The 18,092-nt window shown below is 56.3% G+C and overlaps 2 protein-coding genes across 3 annotated transcripts; one reads left to right on the forward strand and one right to left on the reverse strand.

Annotated features, from left to right (window-relative positions):
* Positions 1-400: 400 nt before the first annotated feature.
* TMEM218 (transmembrane protein 218) lies at positions 401-2,851 on the forward strand. Its single transcript, XM_027897824.1, has 3 exons — positions 401-504; positions 616-718; positions 2,329-2,851. The coding sequence occupies exons 1-3, from the start codon at positions 401-403 to the stop codon at positions 2,461-2,463; spliced, it is 342 nt and encodes a 113-aa protein (XP_027753625.1). The 3' UTR covers positions 2,464-2,851.
* A 4,960-nt stretch (positions 2,852-7,811) lies between these two features.
* Positions 7,812-17,210, reverse strand: SLC37A2 (solute carrier family 37 member 2). Of its 2 annotated transcripts, XM_027897822.1 has the most exons (20): positions 17,136-17,210; positions 15,235-15,316; positions 15,039-15,126; positions 14,598-14,676; positions 14,276-14,411; positions 13,783-13,859; positions 13,522-13,688; positions 13,118-13,155; positions 12,711-12,890; positions 12,477-12,567; positions 12,330-12,392; positions 11,758-11,843; positions 10,891-10,939; positions 10,540-10,613; positions 9,968-10,046; positions 9,777-9,874; positions 9,400-9,464; positions 9,075-9,123; positions 8,519-8,551; positions 7,812-8,068 (listed from the first exon to the last, which is right to left on the reverse strand). In XM_027897822.1, exons 1-18 carry the CDS (start codon positions 17,192-17,194, stop codon positions 9,081-9,083), a joined length of 1,554 nt encoding a protein of 517 aa, XP_027753623.1. In that variant the 5' UTR covers positions 17,195-17,210; the 3' UTR covers positions 7,812-8,068; positions 8,519-8,551; positions 9,075-9,080. The 2 variants fall into 2 exon arrangements, with proteins under 2 accessions (XP_027753623.1, XP_027753624.1); XM_027897823.1 differs by lacking the exons at positions 8,519-8,551; positions 9,075-9,123.
* Between the last annotated feature and the right edge of the window lie 882 nt (positions 17,211-18,092).

Here is an 18,092-nt window from a genome sequence, read left to right on the forward strand (position 1 = left end):
GAACTCCAGTTCCTCCGGGAGCAGCTCGGAGCTCCGGGCTGGGGGCCACAGCCGCGGGACGAAGGGCGGCTGAAGCGAGGAGTACTGGGCGTTCCATGACGCCAAGAAAGACTGGGGTTCAACAAGGACTGGTTTCAGTAGGACTGGACCAGGAGCGGGACTGGGATCAGGATCGGGACCGGTCCTGTGCGCCCCCGGCAGCGCGGGAAAGGCGCCGGTCCCGCCCCCTGCCCCGCCCCTCAACCAATGGGAAGCGCCGAAAGCGCGTCATGCGGGGCGGGAAAAGCTGCGGTCACGCCCCCGCTCACCGCCCCTCAGCCAATAGGTAGCTCAAGGTGCGCGTCGGGCGGCGCTGATTGGCCGGGGCGGTGCGGTTGCTAGGCAGAAGTGGCGGCGCGGCATGGCGGGCGCGCTGGGCGTGGGGCCGGGGGTGCTGGCGCTGCTGCTGCTCTGGGCCATGGCGCTGCTGCTCGGGACGGCGCTGGCCCGCGCCGGCCGCGCCCGGTGAGCTGCGGAGACGGGGCGGGACGGGCCCGCTGAGCCGCGGGGAGGGGGGAGGGGGGACGGGCCGGCCCGGTGCTGAGCCCGCCCCGCCGTTCTCCGCTCTCCCCGCAGGGTCGCCGCGGTGCCAGTGGTGCTCGGAGCCGCCGCGCTCACGGCCGCACTGCTGCTCTTCCCCCGCGAGGGCGAGAGCCCGGCCCCGGCCAGCGCCGAGGAGGTGAGCCCGGGCCCGAGCGGCCGGGCGGGCCCGGGAGCGGGGGGGCGATGCCCCGGGGATGTGCCTCTGCCCCAGGGACGGGCTCCGGGATGGGCGCCGCAGATGTGCCTTCACCTCATGCGTGGCCCTGACTGCTGCCCTGCGGCCCCGAGGATGGGCCTTTACCTTGGGAATGGCCCCAGATGTGCCTTTGCCCCAGGGATGAGGCCATCCTGAAACCCTGGGAATGGTTCTTTATCCAAGGATGGGCTTCAAGGATGCCCCGAGGCCCTGGGAATGGCCCTGCGCTGCCTTTTTGGTTTCCTCCTCTGGCACAGTCTCTGGCTGGCATAAGCTGCGTGCCTCCTGGGGCCGCTGTCTTTTCAAGTTCTCTGACTAAATCCATGATTTACGCCTTGTTCCACCTGACCTGTGGGGTTCGGCTCCCAGGGGCTCCGCCCAGCGATCACACCCCCGCTTTGGTCCCTCCCAGCTCCAACACCCCCGCTCCCCCTCTCCGTCCCCTTTCCTTGTAATTTTCGTTCCAATTCTGCAGCCTTTCACTTTGCCCCAGCTCTGATTTCTGTTTAAGCCAAATAACTGCTCTTCAGCTCCCTTTGTATGTTATTGCCGTACTCGAGCATGGAGCCATCTGTGTTTTCAGGCACAGGGATCTCCCCCAACCTGGAGTTCCATCATGCTGCCTTGAGCTCTCCCAGAGCTCTATGGGCTCTGAATACTCAAAGTTTTGTGGCCTTTCAGGTGCTGTTTCCTCTGTTCTATTATTAATGCACGTTAATTATTGCTCTTCTGGATTTTGATCCGTGTAAATCCCTACTAAAAGATACTTGCAAGGTTCTTTTCTTCTCTCTGTGCTGCGTGTGACCTGCCTGTGTGAAGGGTGAGAGCGAGATGAAGGGCAGCCCAGCGCGTGTTTGTGCCTGGGAGGTGAACACAATTGGAAAGCTTTTTTTTTTTTTTTTATGGATCTTCAGTTGGACTGGACCTGCCCTGCCTATCAATAATACATGACCTGGGCTTTCTGCACCGAAACTCTGCTAATTGGCTAATTAAAAAGTGAAACGTGCCGAAGGAGCCAGCACTTCGCTCACCAGAGACTGTCTCTGCAGCAGCACCAAGGCTGAGCATGTGCTAATGTGATGGATAAAGCTGAGCCGGCGCTCAGCAAAGCTCTGGGGGGTCTCGGGAGCAGAGAGAGGGATTTTGTAACCAGCCTCCTCGCTGTTGGCTTCTCTTTGTGTCTTGCCTTGCTGCTGTAGCTTCTTTTTTTAATGTCTTTTTTTTTTTTTTCCCCACTATTTCCCTTCTAAAAGGGAATCAGGGCCGGAGGTTTGTAAGTGGGGAGAGGTGCTCCAGGGCTTGACTCGTGTCTCTCCCCTGTGCTCAGTACCGTGCTGCTCCACATTAACATTCCCACAACTGGCATTTTGCAGAGATTCCTGTCGCTCATCCCACAGAAGGCACCCGTGCCAAGGATGAGAAGCAAGGAGAGAAATCTGGGGGACCCCCATAGGTTCTCTTTTCCAGGCTGTGACGTGCTCCCTCCAGGCTCCAGGTGCAGACTGGGGCTATGACTTGTGCTGGGATCTTTGTGCTTCTGTTCCCTCCAGATCGTGGACACCTTCCTCATCGGCCGCTTTGTCCTCCTGGCTGTGACGAGCCTGCTCTTCCTGGGGTGCCTGTTCCTGCTCCTGGTTTACGACCTCATGGAGCCTGTGTATGCCAAGCCACTCCACAGCAGCTAGAGATGGTAATCCCTGTGAAGAGCTTTTGTAGGAATAAACCAGGAAGGGAGACCAGGAGGCTCTTCCGGAGGTGACCACGATGATTTTTCTGAGCTCAGGAAGCACCGGCAAATCAAGTGAAGGTCACTTGGACCCAGCACTGCAGCTTTCACCCTTAAAAGCAAAGTTTGGGCTGAGCACAAGGCTCTTCCTCCCCAGGGTCTTCAAGCCTCTGCATCTGCAAAGGCTTTTGAACCTCCGAGTCGTCGTTTACAGGCGAGCTGAGATCCAGCACTGGGTGCTGCCCCTGAGTCAGGGAATTGAACTGAACCGAGATGGTTTGTTATTGTTACCCACAAGAGATAGTTTGTTACTGCTCCTTTTTCATTTAATAAAACTCTTTGAGAAACCACTGACTCAGCCTTTATGTATTCTCCAGAAATGTCACTTTTGGCCAGCCCTGTGGTGATGGTGCCTCGGAGGAACCACCTTTTCCTGGGGCAGATGTGAGGGTTTGGGGGAAAAAAACCCAAGCAAACAAACCATCAGTGTGTGGTTGTGGATTGTTGGGGATGGTCCCTTGGACTGGAAACCAGGAGCTTTGGAGGGGGGAGGGAACAACAGGCAAAATAATGCCAAAACAGCACATGGAAAGCTGCCCTACCCAGGGTGCAGAGGAAAGGCGGGCGTCATCTCCCTGTGCTGGACAGTCCTGCCAGCCATGGAAACACCCCTTGTTACCCAAGTGTCCCCTGGGTCTGAAGGACCCTGAGGTGTCACCGTGGGTGGGGCTGAAGGCTCAGGGTTGCTGCTACCCTAAGGCTTCAAACCACTGCTCACTCCATCACAGTCCTGCTAAAGCTGCTGGTTGACTCCAGTACCTTCCCTCGTGGGGAAAAGAAATCACTCCTTCTGTTTTGCAGCAGCAGCAATGGGGTTTAATCCCATTTCCAGTTTTTTCAGGGAAGCTGGGGGAAGGGGAGCCAAGCCATCAACCTGTGCTGAGATGAACCTGTTGGCAGCAGCCGCTGGGCTGGGTGTCTGCACAGCAATTGCCGCTCCGTGCCCTCGGTGGCAACAGTTGCTTTTCTTTCATGAAATTTCAAAAAGCTTTTAAATTGCACGAGAAATATATGTTGGTGGCCTGGAGCATCCCCTGACTGTTTTGGAGCAGGGAAGGAGCCTTTACCATCCCTACTGCCTCAGGGAGAGGTTCCCACAGGTGAGGTGAGTTACCTTATGGCTCATGTTTTCCAGCCCCAGAGGGATGGAGCTACTCAGCCTTCCACGGTTCAGCAGGCAGCGGGTATTGCAGTAAGGTCAAAGCCAAGTGTGAGACAGCCCCAAGCAGTGGTCGGGGGCAATACAGCCAAAACCTTCAGGACAGAAACTTGGATTTTTAATTCTTTCTCCATTTCAGAGATTTTTTTTTTCCTAATTTTTCATTTCAAACTGAAGATGGTGAGAGTAAATTAAAGAACCAATGGGCTTCTTTCAGCCATGTCTTGACAGCTGTCAGTCACCAGACAGCACTGACAGGACATGAAAGACTGATAAACCAGAGCCAACAGGCATAGAGATGACGCTTCTCCAGCAGGAAATGCCCCAGCACCCCGGAGCACGAACTCAGTCAGCTAAAAAATGTCAGTACATTCCCAAAAAAGGCAGAGGAGAGGCATCCCTGCTTTCCAAACCAGAGAAACACTCGATCCCTTCCCATCCCAACACTTATGTCCAAGGGAGCTGAACAGCCGCGTTGAGGAACACGCCGAGCGTTTATGCAACAGAAGCTCGTTGGGGTCTCTTGGTGATTTTGAAGTTATGCCTGAAACAAAATTCATATTTAATTCATCATCCTGATAACATTCATGAACACGGAGCGTGTCTGGCGGCTCGCTCTGGCTCCACGCCCCTGCCGTGTCGTTACTCCCGTGCTGGTGGGATGATTTTTGCTGTGGTTTGAGTGGGGCAAATGGGGGACAAAGCACGGCAAAAGTACTGGGGCACTAAAAACCTGACCCTAAAAGCAGAAATGTGAAACTTCTTTCCATTTTGCGCTGTAAATAAACCCAAACAGGGGTTTTTCCTCCCCTTAAACTGTGACTAAAATCAGTTCAAAGGTTGATGGTGTGGGGGGTACTTTGGGGAGAATGGAAAGCCATGCTGCAAGAGGGACATGGTGGTTCCTGCTTAAGGAGGCAATTTCGGCATTTTCCCCAAAATCCCATCAATTGGAGAAAAAGCCCCATGTGCTCTCACCCCCACCAAACTGTTTTAAGCTCCATCCTCATCCTTTCACCACCCCTGGCAGTGGGGAACGACCGGCTGGATGAACTCAACCCAGGCTCTCCATGTATTTATTTATTCTGGGCCATTCTGCTCCTCTCCACACAGGGGCTTTTCAGACAGTTCCTGTTTATTTTTGGGAAAGGAAAGGCCACGTCAAAGAATTGGTATGAGCCGGAGCTGCTTTCCAACCAGCCCCAAATGGGGATTTTTTTTGCTGACATCCCCATCCCAAACATTCAGCTCCGGGAGGATAACCTCTCATTAGCACATCCACCTCTGATTAGCTCCCTGATCCTTTATTTTTAAATTATTGTGCAGTGAAAGGGTGGGTTTGGCTTAAATCCCAACCTCTTGCTAGTGAGGGTGTTGGGAGCTCGGGAGATGGGAGACAAGGAGCCCTGCTCCAGCCCAAACTGAGCAAGTAGTGCCAGCTCTCCCCCGGCAGGGTGGGAGCACCGGCAGTGCCGTGTCCCAGGATGCCAGCTCAGTGCAGGCAAAACATCAGGCTGAATCCCGGGCAGAGAAACTTGTCATGCCAAAAGGGCACGATGAGGACAGCCAGGCTGCTTTCAGGTCAGGTGGGAAAACACCCCTTTTCCCCTCTAAATTCCCTGCCTGGCGTGTTAGCAACGAGTGGGGATGCTCCTGCACCGCGATGCGGGTGCCCATGCTCACCAGTCTGAGGGCAGCTGCTCTCTCCTGCCGAGCAGTGCCAAAGCAGGGATGGAGGGAGCGCCAGTGCCTGCAGGGGAAACTCCTCTCCTTGATTTAAGGTCCTTGAATGACGGCAATTCCTCACGCCTCACGCTGCTCTCTCCGGCACTTAATTACCCTCGCTGGAAAAGCTGCCCTCAGATTTCCACCTTGACTTTGCTGACTTCAGCTTCCCTGCTGTTGGATCCTGCTTTGCCTTTGGCTGCTAATTAAAAAGCCCTTCAGCCTTTGCCGGCTGCTCCTTACATAGGTAATTACGGACCGTGCCCCAGCCACCTCTTCACCTCCCCAGCAGCCCGGCGGACCAGCAGCATTCCTCCGAAATATGTGCAGCCTGCTCCCAGTGCACCCCCGGTGAACGGTATCAGTGTGGTGGGGGCTGTGGGGTCACTCCTGGAAAAAACCAAGCTCTGCATTTGCCAAACTCAAGGAGTCGGTTTCAGGTGGGATTTGTCCCGTCACAGGACAGAGGGGGACGCGTGTCCGTGCTGGCACAACCCCTCAGCGCAGCGCAGTGCCGAAGGGGCTCGTGGCACAGGGAAAAGGCCCCTTTTCTGTCGGAGAAGGAAAGAGGCGAGGTGAGCCTTCCAGACTCCTCCCAGAGGAGCTCAGCTCAATTTAAACAGTTCTTTGGCTGAGACAAACCCAGGGGATACCCCCTTGCCTTCCTGCCCACCCCTCAGTCCCAAATCTCAGCGAGATCTGGGTTTTCTTTGGCATTTGGCTCTCTTTATTTTAAGTTGAAAATTGCCATGGGCCATGTGCCCTCTCTCCTCGCTCCCAGCAGCACAGCCAAGGCTGCTCAGACTTTCCAAACACGAGTGGGACGTGGCCCAGACCTAAATTTGTCCTGGAAAAACTGTGGTCAGCTGAAAGAACAGGCAGGAGGGGGTGGGGGCAGGGGCAAACAAAAAGGGAAGAAAAGGGGGGGAAATGCCCAAACCAACTTGCTGTTGCAATAAGCCCCTATGTATGTCAGGGCTTGTGGGATTTTTTGCTTGGAAATGTATTTTGAGCGCTCCACTTCTTCAGCACAGAGGGATGGTAATTAAGCAGTGCGAAAGCTCCATCACACATGCACTGAAAGAGCCGTTCTCAGCCCAGTGGCATCACTGGTGGGTCCTCAGAGGCCACATGTGCCACGAGCCACGTGGCCTGGGGACGCTGCAGTGTCAGCCTTTTGGCTCTGCTGAGGACAGACATAGCTGTGACACCTCTCCCTATGGCTCCATCAGGAGGGGTTGCCCTAAAGTGGGTTGGTATTTTCCTGGGAAAAAAGGGCAATTGGTGATTTTACTTTTCTCTGCCTGCTCCATCATTTCTTCTGCTTTTTCTCTCAGGCAACCAGTGAGTTTCAATCCCCACTGAGCATCTCTGTGAGATGTGAGGGGACCAAAGGCCACCTCAAACCTGCAGCTGCCACTCTCCAAGTTGCCTGTCTCCCTGTGGCCCTCAGGGGTTTACAGGGAGCTGATCCAACTGGCCAGCAAGTCTCCTCCTTTTTTTTTTTTTCTCCTTTTCTTCCCCTCTGCTGATGAAATCAGCACTTAATAAAATCACTTCAGGCCCAGATGTTTTCTCCTCGGGTTAAGATCCAAGAAGGTAAAGTCAGTTCGAGTTCAGATTTAGAGCGGGCACAACTGGAGCTTGCCCGGACGTGATCCCCAGAGGGTGAGAAGCCTGGAAACACAACCCACGGCTTCTGAGTGCCCTGTGCACCACCCCAGCTCCTCACAGATCAAAGTTGGGGCCCCCCAGGAGTGCACAGCTGGCTGCACAGCTGGCCTTGGCCTTAGTCAAGGGACTCTGTGGGGGTCTCTGAGCACAATCCCTGCCTGGGGAGCCCACAGAGCCAGCAGCCAGCGGCGCCAGCTTAACCTCCTGGGGCCCCTCCTAATTAGGAGGCATCTAATGGAGATATCAGCTGCCTACACTGGACTGAGAGTGGCCACAGTGTGCGAGCAGGTGTTTGCTGTGGTGTGGGGGTTGACTCAAGTTCTTCTTTTGTGGCTAAATGGCATGACTTTGGAATCATAATAACCAGGAAAAACACTGGGTTGAGGGTTTGTTTTTTTTCAGTGGGATGAGTTGAGGAATACACTCAGCTTGATTTGGGCTCAGCCCAGGTACGTTCTCTATGTAGAATAAGCAGCGCTTTGTTGGTGAGGCAGTGCCTAAAGTGATTTGGCATCACCCTCCTGGTCCAGGTCCTGAAATCCCAAGTGTCAGGATGGGGCAGGCTCGCAAACAAGAGCAGGGCAGGCTCGCGAACAAGAGACTGCACGTGGAGAAAAGTAAGAAGAGAGGCGCGGTCACCGCCCCCAAGTCCACAAAGACCTTACTGAGCCCCTCCAGGACATGGCACGGATTTTTTGCATGTTTTTATTAATAAAATGGCTGATGGTGAAGAACCGACCCAGAAAACCAGCTGGCCGGGGCCCTTGGCTGCTCCTCACCGCTGCCTCCGTCAGGAGCCAACCCTCGGTGGTGGTGAGCCCACAGGGCTGTGCCCGAGGCTGTGCCTCGGCTCTGCCGGGACACCTGAGCTCCCGCTGTGCCCCAGCCTCTCTCCTCCCTCTGGGCGTGGGGCAGCTCACAGGGGGCACATCAGAACTCCTTAAACCTGCGGGGAGAGAAGGGAGCGGCTGAGTGCGGTGGCACGCGGTGGGATGGATGATGGGCACCGCAGTTCTGCCAGCAGAGATGGGGAGGGGAAACAGCTCTGCTGGGAAAGCCGGCCCCATCTGCACCACAAGGAGGAGAAGCAGGCACAAGGAAGAGATCCAGCCACCATCTTGTCTCTGGGCAGAGCTGAAATGTCCCCCAAAAAACCCCAGTGTTTGTGCCTCCTCTCTGCAAGCTGCTCCACAGACAAGGCGCTCCCCAAAAGCCCTCAGGATGTCGCAGTATTTCCACAAAATGAGCCAGCTGCTTCCCCCAGCACAAACCAGCTGGAATTTGGTGCGGCCAACCCATCCAGGTATGCCCTGATCCCAACCAGCCCCGGCACAAGAGAGAGGAGTTCGACAGCCCTCCACCGGCGGCCGGAGAAGGAGATTTGGGCCGCACTTACCACAGCGCGAGGCCCAGACTATTGGTCTTTCACCTGCAAACACAAGACATAAAGGACCAAACGTTCGCAGGGGGCTGGCGTCTGGCACCCCCAGTGCCAGGACTGGCTGCGGCCCCTTCCCTCTTGGTGTCTCAGGGGGACGTTGGTGGCAATCGTAGCCGAGCCAGTGCTGATTTGGAGATTATTTTGGAGATTTTACCCTGGCTGCGGTGATTTGGTGATTATCAAGCCTAGACGGTGTGGAATCAAGCTCAGTTGCAAAGGTGAATAAAGCCTATAAATTCAGCTGTTTCAAGTGATTTAATCAATGCCAATCATTTGGGCATCTGGGCCAACATCTAGTAAGTCAGCTGGAGACAAAGATGTGCTGCCCACCCTGCACTCTCCTCCCCGGCCATTGTGATTTGACCCTTTGATTTCCAAATCTTGATCTCGGCCCTGAAATGATCAGGGAAGTGGCTGTTTCTAGGCTGAGCCTGCCAAGTGATACTCAGAATCAGGACAGATCAGGCTTGTGTTTGCGTTTAATCCTCAGGGCTCAAACAGAGGTACTTACACCGAGCTACTTCCCATCCATCACTGACTCTGTTAGCTGCACACTAGAGCTACAAAGACACAAGGATGGTGTGCTTAGCACCCCAAGAGTTTTGTGGGGTGCAGATGGTTAAAATCCCCCAGGTGCTGTCCTGGCTTGAGGTGGAAATGTCTCAGTGGCCACAGGAGCGAGACAGGGGGCAGACGGCCTCGCGAAGCCCGACATGATGCCCACGTGGAGATGCAGCAGCGACAGCAAGGGATAACAAACATCTTTCTGGAGCGGCAACGACACCACGCTTTGGCATCGTGGGACCAGAGGCCACCCTGGGGTGGGACGTACGTACCCTCTCTTCCTCGCCATGTAGCCGCACCAGCCACGGACCTCTTTGACCACCACGCGAGCGAGGAGCTGCAAGAGGGAAGGTGGAGGATGGCTGGGAGGCCAGAGCCCTGCAGCTGCCAGCCTCGGCCTGTTTCCATCACCAGGAGATCAGTTCTACGGCTCTTCCTAGCAAAGGTCACATGGACTAAATCCGTGTGAGGAGGAGGTTGTTGGGAAAGGCCAGGTGAATGGAGGCAGAGGTTTGCAGGCCTTTGCAGTTTGCCCTGTGCCTGGCTGTCTCCTGAGGACCATCCCTGCCCTCCACCAGCAAGCGGGCAGCTGAAAGGGAGCCTGTGAATCTCCAGGGTAGCCAAAGGATCCTGCTGAGGAGGGACCTACCAGGCAGGCCAGGACGTCGGCCGCTATCAACATGTAGAAGACGTTGTTCCAGCCCGTGGGGGAGATGAGCCCTGCGAGCAGCGGCCCCAGTGCAGCACCTGCGAGGGCAGAGAGCCACATCAGGAGACGCCCTGTTCACACCTGAGAGGGGACAGGGACCCCCAGCACTGGCACCCCCCAGCTGTACACACCGACGGATCCTGTGCCGTCAATGATGGCCGTGACAGTCGAAAGGGCTTTGGCGTTGCCTTTGAGAGACTCGTGGGTTCCCTGCAAGGATGAAGGAATGAAACATAAGGAGCAAAAGAAGCTTCGGAGTCCACAGCTGGCAAATCCCAGAGTGAGCCTGACATCCCAGGCAGCAATTTCCATGAGTTGGACCCAGCTATGGATGGGAAGATCAAACTCAGACGCTGCCTGCAGCCACACCATGGCAAAACCTGGATTGCCAACAGCAGACAGAAATTGCCAGGTGATTTCCCAGCAAATTTTTCCACTCTACTTGTGCTCAGAGAGAGATGCAGGGAGGCTGAAACACAGTCAGGCTGCCAAGGTGAAAAAGCAATAGGAAAAACCCTGCATTTAAGGCAGGGTGAGGAGAACAGCACCAGATGTGACAGCCTTGCCCTTCTCCATTGGGCTTCAGAGGCCTTGGAAAACAAAGCTAAAATACAAAAATCGCAGCAGCACATCCCTCTGGAAAGAGGGAGCAGCCTTTGGGTGTGCAAGGGCAGTGTGGCAGGGTCTGAGGTGCCGCTCTTACCAGATCTGCCGACACTGCTGTCGTGATGAGTGCGTAGGGCCCGTTAACCAGAGCACCGCAGATGATCAGCATCGCTGCAGAGGGACCCAGGAAGAGATTAAGTGCAGGGAGCAGCAGGATGTTGGATCCATCATCCCTGGCCCATGTGTGGGCATCACTGTCCCATGTATCCATCTCCATTTTCCCATGGAGATTCCACCCAGCAGTCAGTGAACACACATCCAACCCCACCCTCCCCCAAATCCCAGCCTGGGAGCCCAGCTCAAGAGGAGGAATAAAGGCAGGCAAATCCGCAGTGTCTCCCATCATCCCTTCGGTGACGGGAGCCGGCTGTGCCACAGAGCTCCTCACCTATTGACGTGCCAATGCCATTCTGGCCGACGTGGTTATACAAGAACAGCTGGAAAACAGACACAAGGTGAACCAGTTATGGCTATTCCAGCTGTTCTCCCAAGCGCTTTCCTTGCAGCAACACCCTGGGGATGGGACGGAGAATGTGGGGACCTGAATTATTGCTGGCACCAAGCGCCAGCCGTGACGGGGGGCTGACGGTGCCCCTGACCTCCACATCCCGCCGGCTGCCTGCCAGATGAAATACCTGGCAGCTGGCAAACCGAGGTGCTGCCACGATTTACAGCCGGCGAGGCTCCGCCGCCTCCCACCGGCTGCAGCCAGACGCTAATTTGCCCCGACGGTGCTATCGGGGCCGCGGCCGTGACGTGGCCTGTCTGCTTCCCAGCGTGCACCAGCTCCTTCAGCCAGGAGAGCCTTCCATCCCACAGCCAGCCGGGCTTGGATTGCAGCTAATTAGCCATGTTTTTGTGGAAGCAAAGCCAAATGAGCTCTGTGCAGGTGCTCGGGAAGGACATCCGGGCCAAGCTCCAGCGGAGCATGAGGCCATTCGGCATGGGGGCTTTGGGGATGAAAATCAGAGAGACAAGGCTTTGAGCAGGACTGTGGCAGGATGGAGGGGGAAAAAAAACCTAAAGGGCTTTTTTAGTTGTCAAGGTGTCTGTCTGCAACCCTCTCCCAGTCCCTAGAGCTGGACACCCTCCCCGGGAACATCTGGGCATGGGGATCAATCCCAGCTCTCATGTCAGCCAAGCGCGTGACCAGCTCATCCCGGGTGCTTGGGAAGAGGAAAGGCAGCCGTGACTCAAAGGAGCCAGAGGAGAGGAAACCCTCGTGACGGGGTTTTGCCCCCGCGTGACAGCTCACCATGGGAGCAGCGACGACCAGCATCACGCAGCACGTGGTGGCTCTGCCGCCGGTGTAGTCCGAGATGAGGCCAGCAAAGATCCCCCCTGCAAGGAGGAGTCAGAGGTGTCAGTCACACCACCCCAGAGGCAAAACTTCACCCTGGCTTAGCCTGAAATCCAATGGGATACTCTTTCATCCCCCGTCTTCTGACTAGCATGCCCTCAAGGTTAAATATAATAATATCAGAGCAAAGAGCTTTGATTTTTCCCTGCCATTTCCTCCCTGCAGATGGTTTCTCAGCACCTCCATGCAGCTCTGGTCTTCACCATGCTTGCAAAAAGTATTATTTATCTAAGGAAAAGGAGTGCCTGAGCAAGTGAGACCCGAGGAAAAGGGCTGCAATGGTCTCCTGGATGGCAAAATAAAATTGCGGAGTGTTTGCTGCCTGCTGAATGCTATGAATGCTGAATAAATCTCAATGGGGAAAGAAATGGTGTTGCCTGTGAAGGGGACCAGCCAAGGCTGGTCAAGGGCAAGACTGTCCCTAAATCATTCCCGATCCACCCCTTCTGCCCAGGTACGTGACGAACCTAAAATACCCCCAACATCAAAGAGGGTCGACAGGTCCCCAGCTTCCTTGGCGCCAAAATGAGCTGCGAGAGAGAGAGAGAGAGGAGAGGGGTGAGGAGATGCTCCCTTGCCAGGCTCTCTCCCACCTTGCTGTCTCCAAAACTCACCAACATTGACGATGTAGAGGGGCAGCCAGTACAGGAAGGTGTAGCTCACCAGCTTAGCAAAGAGCAGGCACAGGGAGAACTCCACCACACCCTGGGAGGAGGGGACATCAGAGGAGCCTCCTTCTCCCAGACTCCTCCAAATGGTTGGGTTTTCCCCAGTTTTCCACCCTGTGGACACCCTATTGATGGGCTGAGCTGCCCTGGCTTTGCTCTTTCCTCCATCCCACCACTCACGGGTATCCGGAGGGCTCCGAGGAAACTGATGGCTTCGGGTTCCTCGGTGGGCTCCTTGGGGCTGTTGGAGTGATCCACACTGCTCTGGCCTGGGAGGCTGAGTGGACCCTCGTTGGAGGTGACTGCTTCAGGATCCTTCTCACTGGTGGTCACTCCTCCAGGATCCTCATCAGAGGCCATCTAAAAGCAAGTCATAAGCAGGAGATGTCGCTTTCCCATCTGGAAGGCGCTGAAAAGTTGGATTCGCTGCCAGGGAGTGACCCAGAGGATGTTCACAGTGACCATTCCCCATGACAACTGAACACTGCTCTAACTCCTGCCATTACAACCTGATGCCCTGATTGTTTCACTGCACCCTGAGTGACACCCAGCCCAGGACAAGCCCACTGGGAATCAGTGCAACTCACGTGATGCAGAGGCGGACTGCAGTCAACATCCTCGGGATCTGCAAGGAGAAGGGATGTCCTGTGAGAGCCTGGACCAGCTCCACTCCACCTGCTCTTCCTCCAGCATCTCTCAGAGACTGGGAAGCCCCAGGTCTTGGCTGCATCTCTGGGTACCCTCTACCCCACTAAAATCCTGAAGGACCTCCTAAATGTTTCCTACAAAGACAGGCTCAGGGGAGCGACTGGCACCAGGAAAGAGCCTGCCTGGATGACCCCAAAGGATGCTGAGCATCCTTGGGTGGTCAGATCCACATCCCTGCCTGCCACAAGCTGGAAGCAAGTATTCAGGCTTGCCGAAAATGCTTGGGGATGGGCAAAGTGGAAAACTGCGTGTGTTACACTTTGCTGCGGATCACACCACTCACACTCCACAAGGAAGAAGAAGCAGATGATGCCCACGGTGGTGATGATGATGCCAGGCACGATGAAGGACAGGCCCCAGGCAGAGGAAACCCAGGCACCAGCAATGAGCGACCCTAAGATGTTGCCGACGGAGGTGTGCGAGTTCCAGATGCCCATGATCAAACCTCTCCTGGCAGGGACACAGCCGGGGTCAGTGTCACTGGGGTGGCTGCTGGGGCCAACAGGGATCAGGGCTGGGGTAGGACACGTTAGAAAAAACTCACTTTCCCTTCCCAAACCAGTTCCCAACGCACGCCACGACAGCAGGCCAGCCGGTCGTCTGCACCAGCCCATTGCAGACCTGGCAAGAGATGGGGAGCATCACCCAGGAAGCACCGACTCCAGCCACGGAGAGCAGCCCCTGCACTGCTTCGTGGGCAACCCGGCTCAGAAATAGCCACTCCCATCCCAAAGCTGTTAAGAAAACACTTGGTTTGTCTGGGGTTTTTTTCCCTGCTGGGGCAATCCTGGAGCCATTCCCATCATTCCCATGGCTAATCTGGGAGTGGCTGGTGTTGCCAGACCGGCTGCCTGCACTGCTCGGAGATGGTCACACCCGGCGGTTTCGACGCCCACACCACAACCAGGTTTTGCGGGGAGTGGAAATGCTCGGTGTTTCCCCACTCAGAAACTGGGCCACCCCGGTCCCTGAAGGTCACTGAAAAACTGGGGTGAGCCCATAGAGGTAAAGCCCAGGCTCCCTCCAGCATGACACACCTGCACAACAATGAAGTACCAGAGGACATGGATGTCCCAGAAGTAGCCGAGGCCGAAGAGCGCGGTGAAGAGCCCGCTCAGCACCATCCCCCCTGACAGGTAGTAGCGCAGGGGGAGGCGCTCCCCAAAAATGCCGCTGCAGAGAGAGGGAAGAGCACAACAGGAGCTGTCATGGGTGATGCCACACTGAGCCGGTGTGCAAACCCTGAGAGCATCCCCGGCTGTTTTCCCATCAGCATAACCGCATCCCGAGGGAAACCAGGATCCTGGCATACTGGTGCAAACTGGTGTGGAGGGAAAGGGGTGCAAGGGCCTTGGGTACCTGATAAACATCCCGATGGCGTAGGCCACCAAGAAGGCATTATCCAGGGCCCCAAAAAGCTCCTTGTAGTTGTCCTCATCTGCAAAAACAAATATTAGGGCCACTTCAGCCTGGCTCCCTCTTGTGTCCCCTCCCCATGGCTGCTGGCTCTGTCTTATCCCCTCTCCCCAAAAGTCTTGTCCCCATGGGGGTTTCTGGGAGTCTGGCTGGGTGCCATCAGCATAGGGAACTGGTCCTGTCCTGTCCCGGATTCCACCAGGCACCGTTGCCCTTCGGCCTGGGGGCATGGGGCAGAGCGTGCTGCTTAATTACCTCCGGGTGCCTTATGAGCAGCAGGCCCCCTGCCAAACCCCGGCCACGACCTGGCTTTAGGGCACAGGGGGAGCCCAGCTCAGCTGCCACAAGTGGAGTTTCGGGGTGCCTGGGGTGGCTCAGCCTTACCAAAGGGTGCCCAGCTGCACCACGTGCTGCTGTTGGAGTCATTGCGGGGGTTTGGGCCCAAGGCCGAGCAGTTGGGGTGCAGTTGACTCTGCAGGGAGAGAGAGGGGCTGAAACTGGGGTGCTGCCAGCACCCCCCAGCCCAGTGTCTCCTCTTCAGGTCCTCTGTCCCCACAGGTGGGGTGAGGCTGATGCTCACCTTGACGATGCTGATGGGTTTTCGGGAGAGGTGGTAGCTGGTGTAGCAGAGGAAGGTCAGCACCAGTGTCAGTCCCCGATAGCTGCAGGAGGAAGCGAGTGGAGAGCTCAGGGTTGGTGGGACAGGGATGGGGACAGGAGTGGGTGGCCTCAGCACCCAGTGGGACTCTTCTGCCAGATTGGTGACCTGAACCCGCTCAGTCGGGAGGTGAACAGTCCCCCCAAAATAGCCCAGGATGGGACTTGAAAAGATCAGCTGAGTTTTTGTGGGGAGCACCAAGCAGTGCTTCCCCCTCCTTGAGCAGCTGTCCTGGTGAGCAACAGGGTGAGCAAGTGCCTTCCTGGCGTCACGCGTGGAAACTGGGCTGACTCACTGTCACTGACAGAGTTAATTAAAGACAAGCTGGAAAAAAAAGCCAGGGGGCAGGATACCCTAAGTAATACTAGCTCCCCTTTCTCCACCAAACAGACACTTCATACTTTTTGCTTGGATTAAATGCAGGAAAAGGGGGGGAAAAGGGGGTCTGGGCTCAGGGATGGTGATGCTGCTCCCAGCAGAACTTATGGATAAATCCTGGAGAAGCCCAAATATGATCCAGCACTCTCTGGAGCAGGATGAGTATCTCTGAGAGGACTATCCAGCCTTCAGGGAGGGTTTTATGGCAGCACAGAGAATGCAAGTGGTCAGGGGCGGCTACAGCACCCAGTCGTGTCACAGGGTTGCTCTAAATTTAGAAAAAAAAACCTTTTTTTTTCGGTTTTGGCCCATCCTGCTCCTCATCACAGTTTCACTTCTCCCTGGAGCTGCAGCAGTGACCAGCACTCTGCAAATCCAGGGCAGCTCCCTGCACTGGGGTGCTGGCTCTAAGGCTGCACTGCAGCTGAAAAACTGCTGCTTCCCACCCCAAAAAATGAATAAACCACCCAGAACCACTCAGGGTCAGAATCAAATGATCTGAGGAGAGCAGAGGGGTCACGGTGAGGAAAGGGAGGAGAAGCTTCACATAGAGTGCCTGGCTGGGCCAGATACTTGGGTGTTGTTTGTTTTCTTTTTACCCCATGTGTTCTGGCAGGGAACATTCCAGCTGATGGAAAAACAGGGGGAGTGTTTGGCAATAGGCTTCCAAAAAACCAAAATGCTAATTGAAATTAAATGGGCAGTGGGCTCATCCCCTCTCCAAAAGGGAGGGCAGCCAGAAAGGCTGTGTTGTGTGTTGGTCACATCCCGTGGAATTTTGAGGGTGAGGGTCTGGGACAGCTGGAGGCTGGTGGGCACTGTGCTGCCCATCTCAGGGTCCCCCGCACCCCTCCTGGGCCATGCCCACCCCTGGGCAGCAGCCAGTGTGGGCTGATCCTGCCTCACAGTGGTGCCTGAGGGGCAGTGCTGGGTCCTGGGTGACTCCCCATCCAGGGCAGGTCCCCATCCCAGGGCTCATCCTCATCCTGGTGCTGGTCCCCACAAGCAGCAACCCACCAACCCAGGTCTGGTCCCTCTCTTCTTGTCGGTCCCCAGGCAAGTGACCCCCTGGTATAGGGTCAGTCCCCATCCCACTCCTGGTCCCTATGTCCAGGATCTGTCTCTATCCCAATTCCACTTCCCAGTGGAGTGCAAACTTCCCCACCCCCCAACCCGGAGCCGGTCCCTATCCCGGTTCTGGTCCCCCAGCCTGGTGTCGGTTCCTCTCTCCAGGGCCTGTCCCCATCCTGGTGTCAATCCCAATCCCAGTTCCTGTCCCAGTGTCAGTCCCGATCCTGGTGACAGTCCCGATCCCGGGGCTGGTCCCCATGTCCGTGGTTAATCCCTCTCCCAGTGCCGATCCCCAGCCGGGTGCCGGTCCCTGTGTCCAGAGCCGGTCCCTTTCCCGGTGCCGTGCCCGCATCCCGCTCCCCGCTCCCACTCACCGGCTGTCCCGCGGGAGGGCGCGGAGCAGGCGGACCCCGGGGGCGAGCGCTGCCCTCATGGCGGGCGGCGGCGGCTCTCGGGCCCCCCCGGCTCCTTTTCACCGCCCCCGGGGCCGCCGCTCCCGCCCCGCTGGCCCCGGTCCCGCCCCGGCCCTGCCCCGGCGCAGCCCCGGCTCCCCCGGCCCTGAGGGGTGAACCGCGCTATCCCTGCTCCCCTTGAAACAAAAACCCACTTCAAATGCGGCTGGAATGAGGCAACAGCCACGCTGGGCACGGGGAGGGGAGAGAAGCCCCGAAGGGACCCAGCAGCCGCCGGTTAATGCCCGTCCCGGGGCTCTGGAAGCTTCCCCAGATGCATTTTTTCCAGCGCAAAAAGTTGGGTTTAACTTTTCCGCTCTCTTTCCCAGCACCCCCGAACGGGCTTCCCTGCCCTCATGTCGGCTGAGCTATCCCAGACACGCTTTGGGGTTATTTCCAGGCGTTTTGGGAGTCCTGCTCTCCTCTGCCCTGGGTTTCACATCAGGAATAAAACTCCTGCTTCCAAAGTATCCCATTTATCCTGCCAGGACAGAGCCAAGCAAAGGGCAGACAGCAGATGAGGCGCAGGAACAGTTTTATTTAATAATAGTTCCTTTAATTAAGCCACAAATCAGCCCAATGCCCCTTGAGGATCCTTCCAGAGAGGTAGGAACAGGGGTCCCCAGGACCTGAGCAAGACCTTGGGGACCGGCCAAGGAACCTCTTGTCCTCAGCTGCCCCAGAACTGCAGTCAGTTACAAAAAACCCATTTGCAGCTTTAGCCTTTTGCTTCCCTGGGCCCTCCAGGGGCAGATCCTGCCCTTTCCAAACCCACTCCAACACCCCAAATTAGAGCTGCAGCACCTTCCCCTGACGCAAGCGGCAGTTAATAAACAGCATCGTCCGCCACAGATCCCTCGGTGAATGATTCTCCAGGGG

The sequence above is a fragment of the Empidonax traillii genome, unplaced genomic scaffold (assembly GCF_003031625.1).
Source record: "Empidonax traillii isolate 1590-97213 ecotype Southwest subspecies unplaced genomic scaffold, ASM303162v1 scaffold561:size787514, whole genome shotgun sequence".
In the NCBI taxonomy this organism is placed as follows: domain Eukaryota; kingdom Metazoa; phylum Chordata; class Aves; order Passeriformes; family Tyrannidae; genus Empidonax; species Empidonax traillii.

Bases quoted from the DNA above. Each gene is read 5' to 3' on its own strand.
- TMEM218 (XM_027897824.1), top strand. From the start codon at position 401: ATGGCGGGCGCGCTGGGCGTGGGGCCGGGGGTGCTGGCGCTGCTGCTG. The intron at 505-615 runs GTGAGCTGCGGA...CTCTCCCCGCAG, and splicing joins GCCCGCGCCGGCCGCGCCCG to GGTCGCCGCGGTGCCAGTGG. The intron at 719-2,328 runs GTGAGCCCGGGC...TGTTCCCTCCAG, and splicing joins CCCCGGCCAGCGCCGAGGAG to ATCGTGGACACCTTCCTCAT.
- SLC37A2 (XM_027897822.1), bottom strand. From the start codon at position 17,194: ATGAGGGCAGCGCTCGCCCCCGGGGTCCGCCTGCTCCGCGCCCTCCCG. The intron at 14,412-14,597 runs GTACCCAAGGCC...CTCTCTCTGCAG, and splicing joins GCCATCGGGATGTTTATCAG to CGGCATTTTTGGGGAGCGCC. The intron at 9,465-9,776 runs GTAGGTCCCTCC...TCCCTCTTGCAG, and splicing joins CCGACGTCCTGGCCTGCCTG to CTCCTCGCTCGCGTGGTGGT.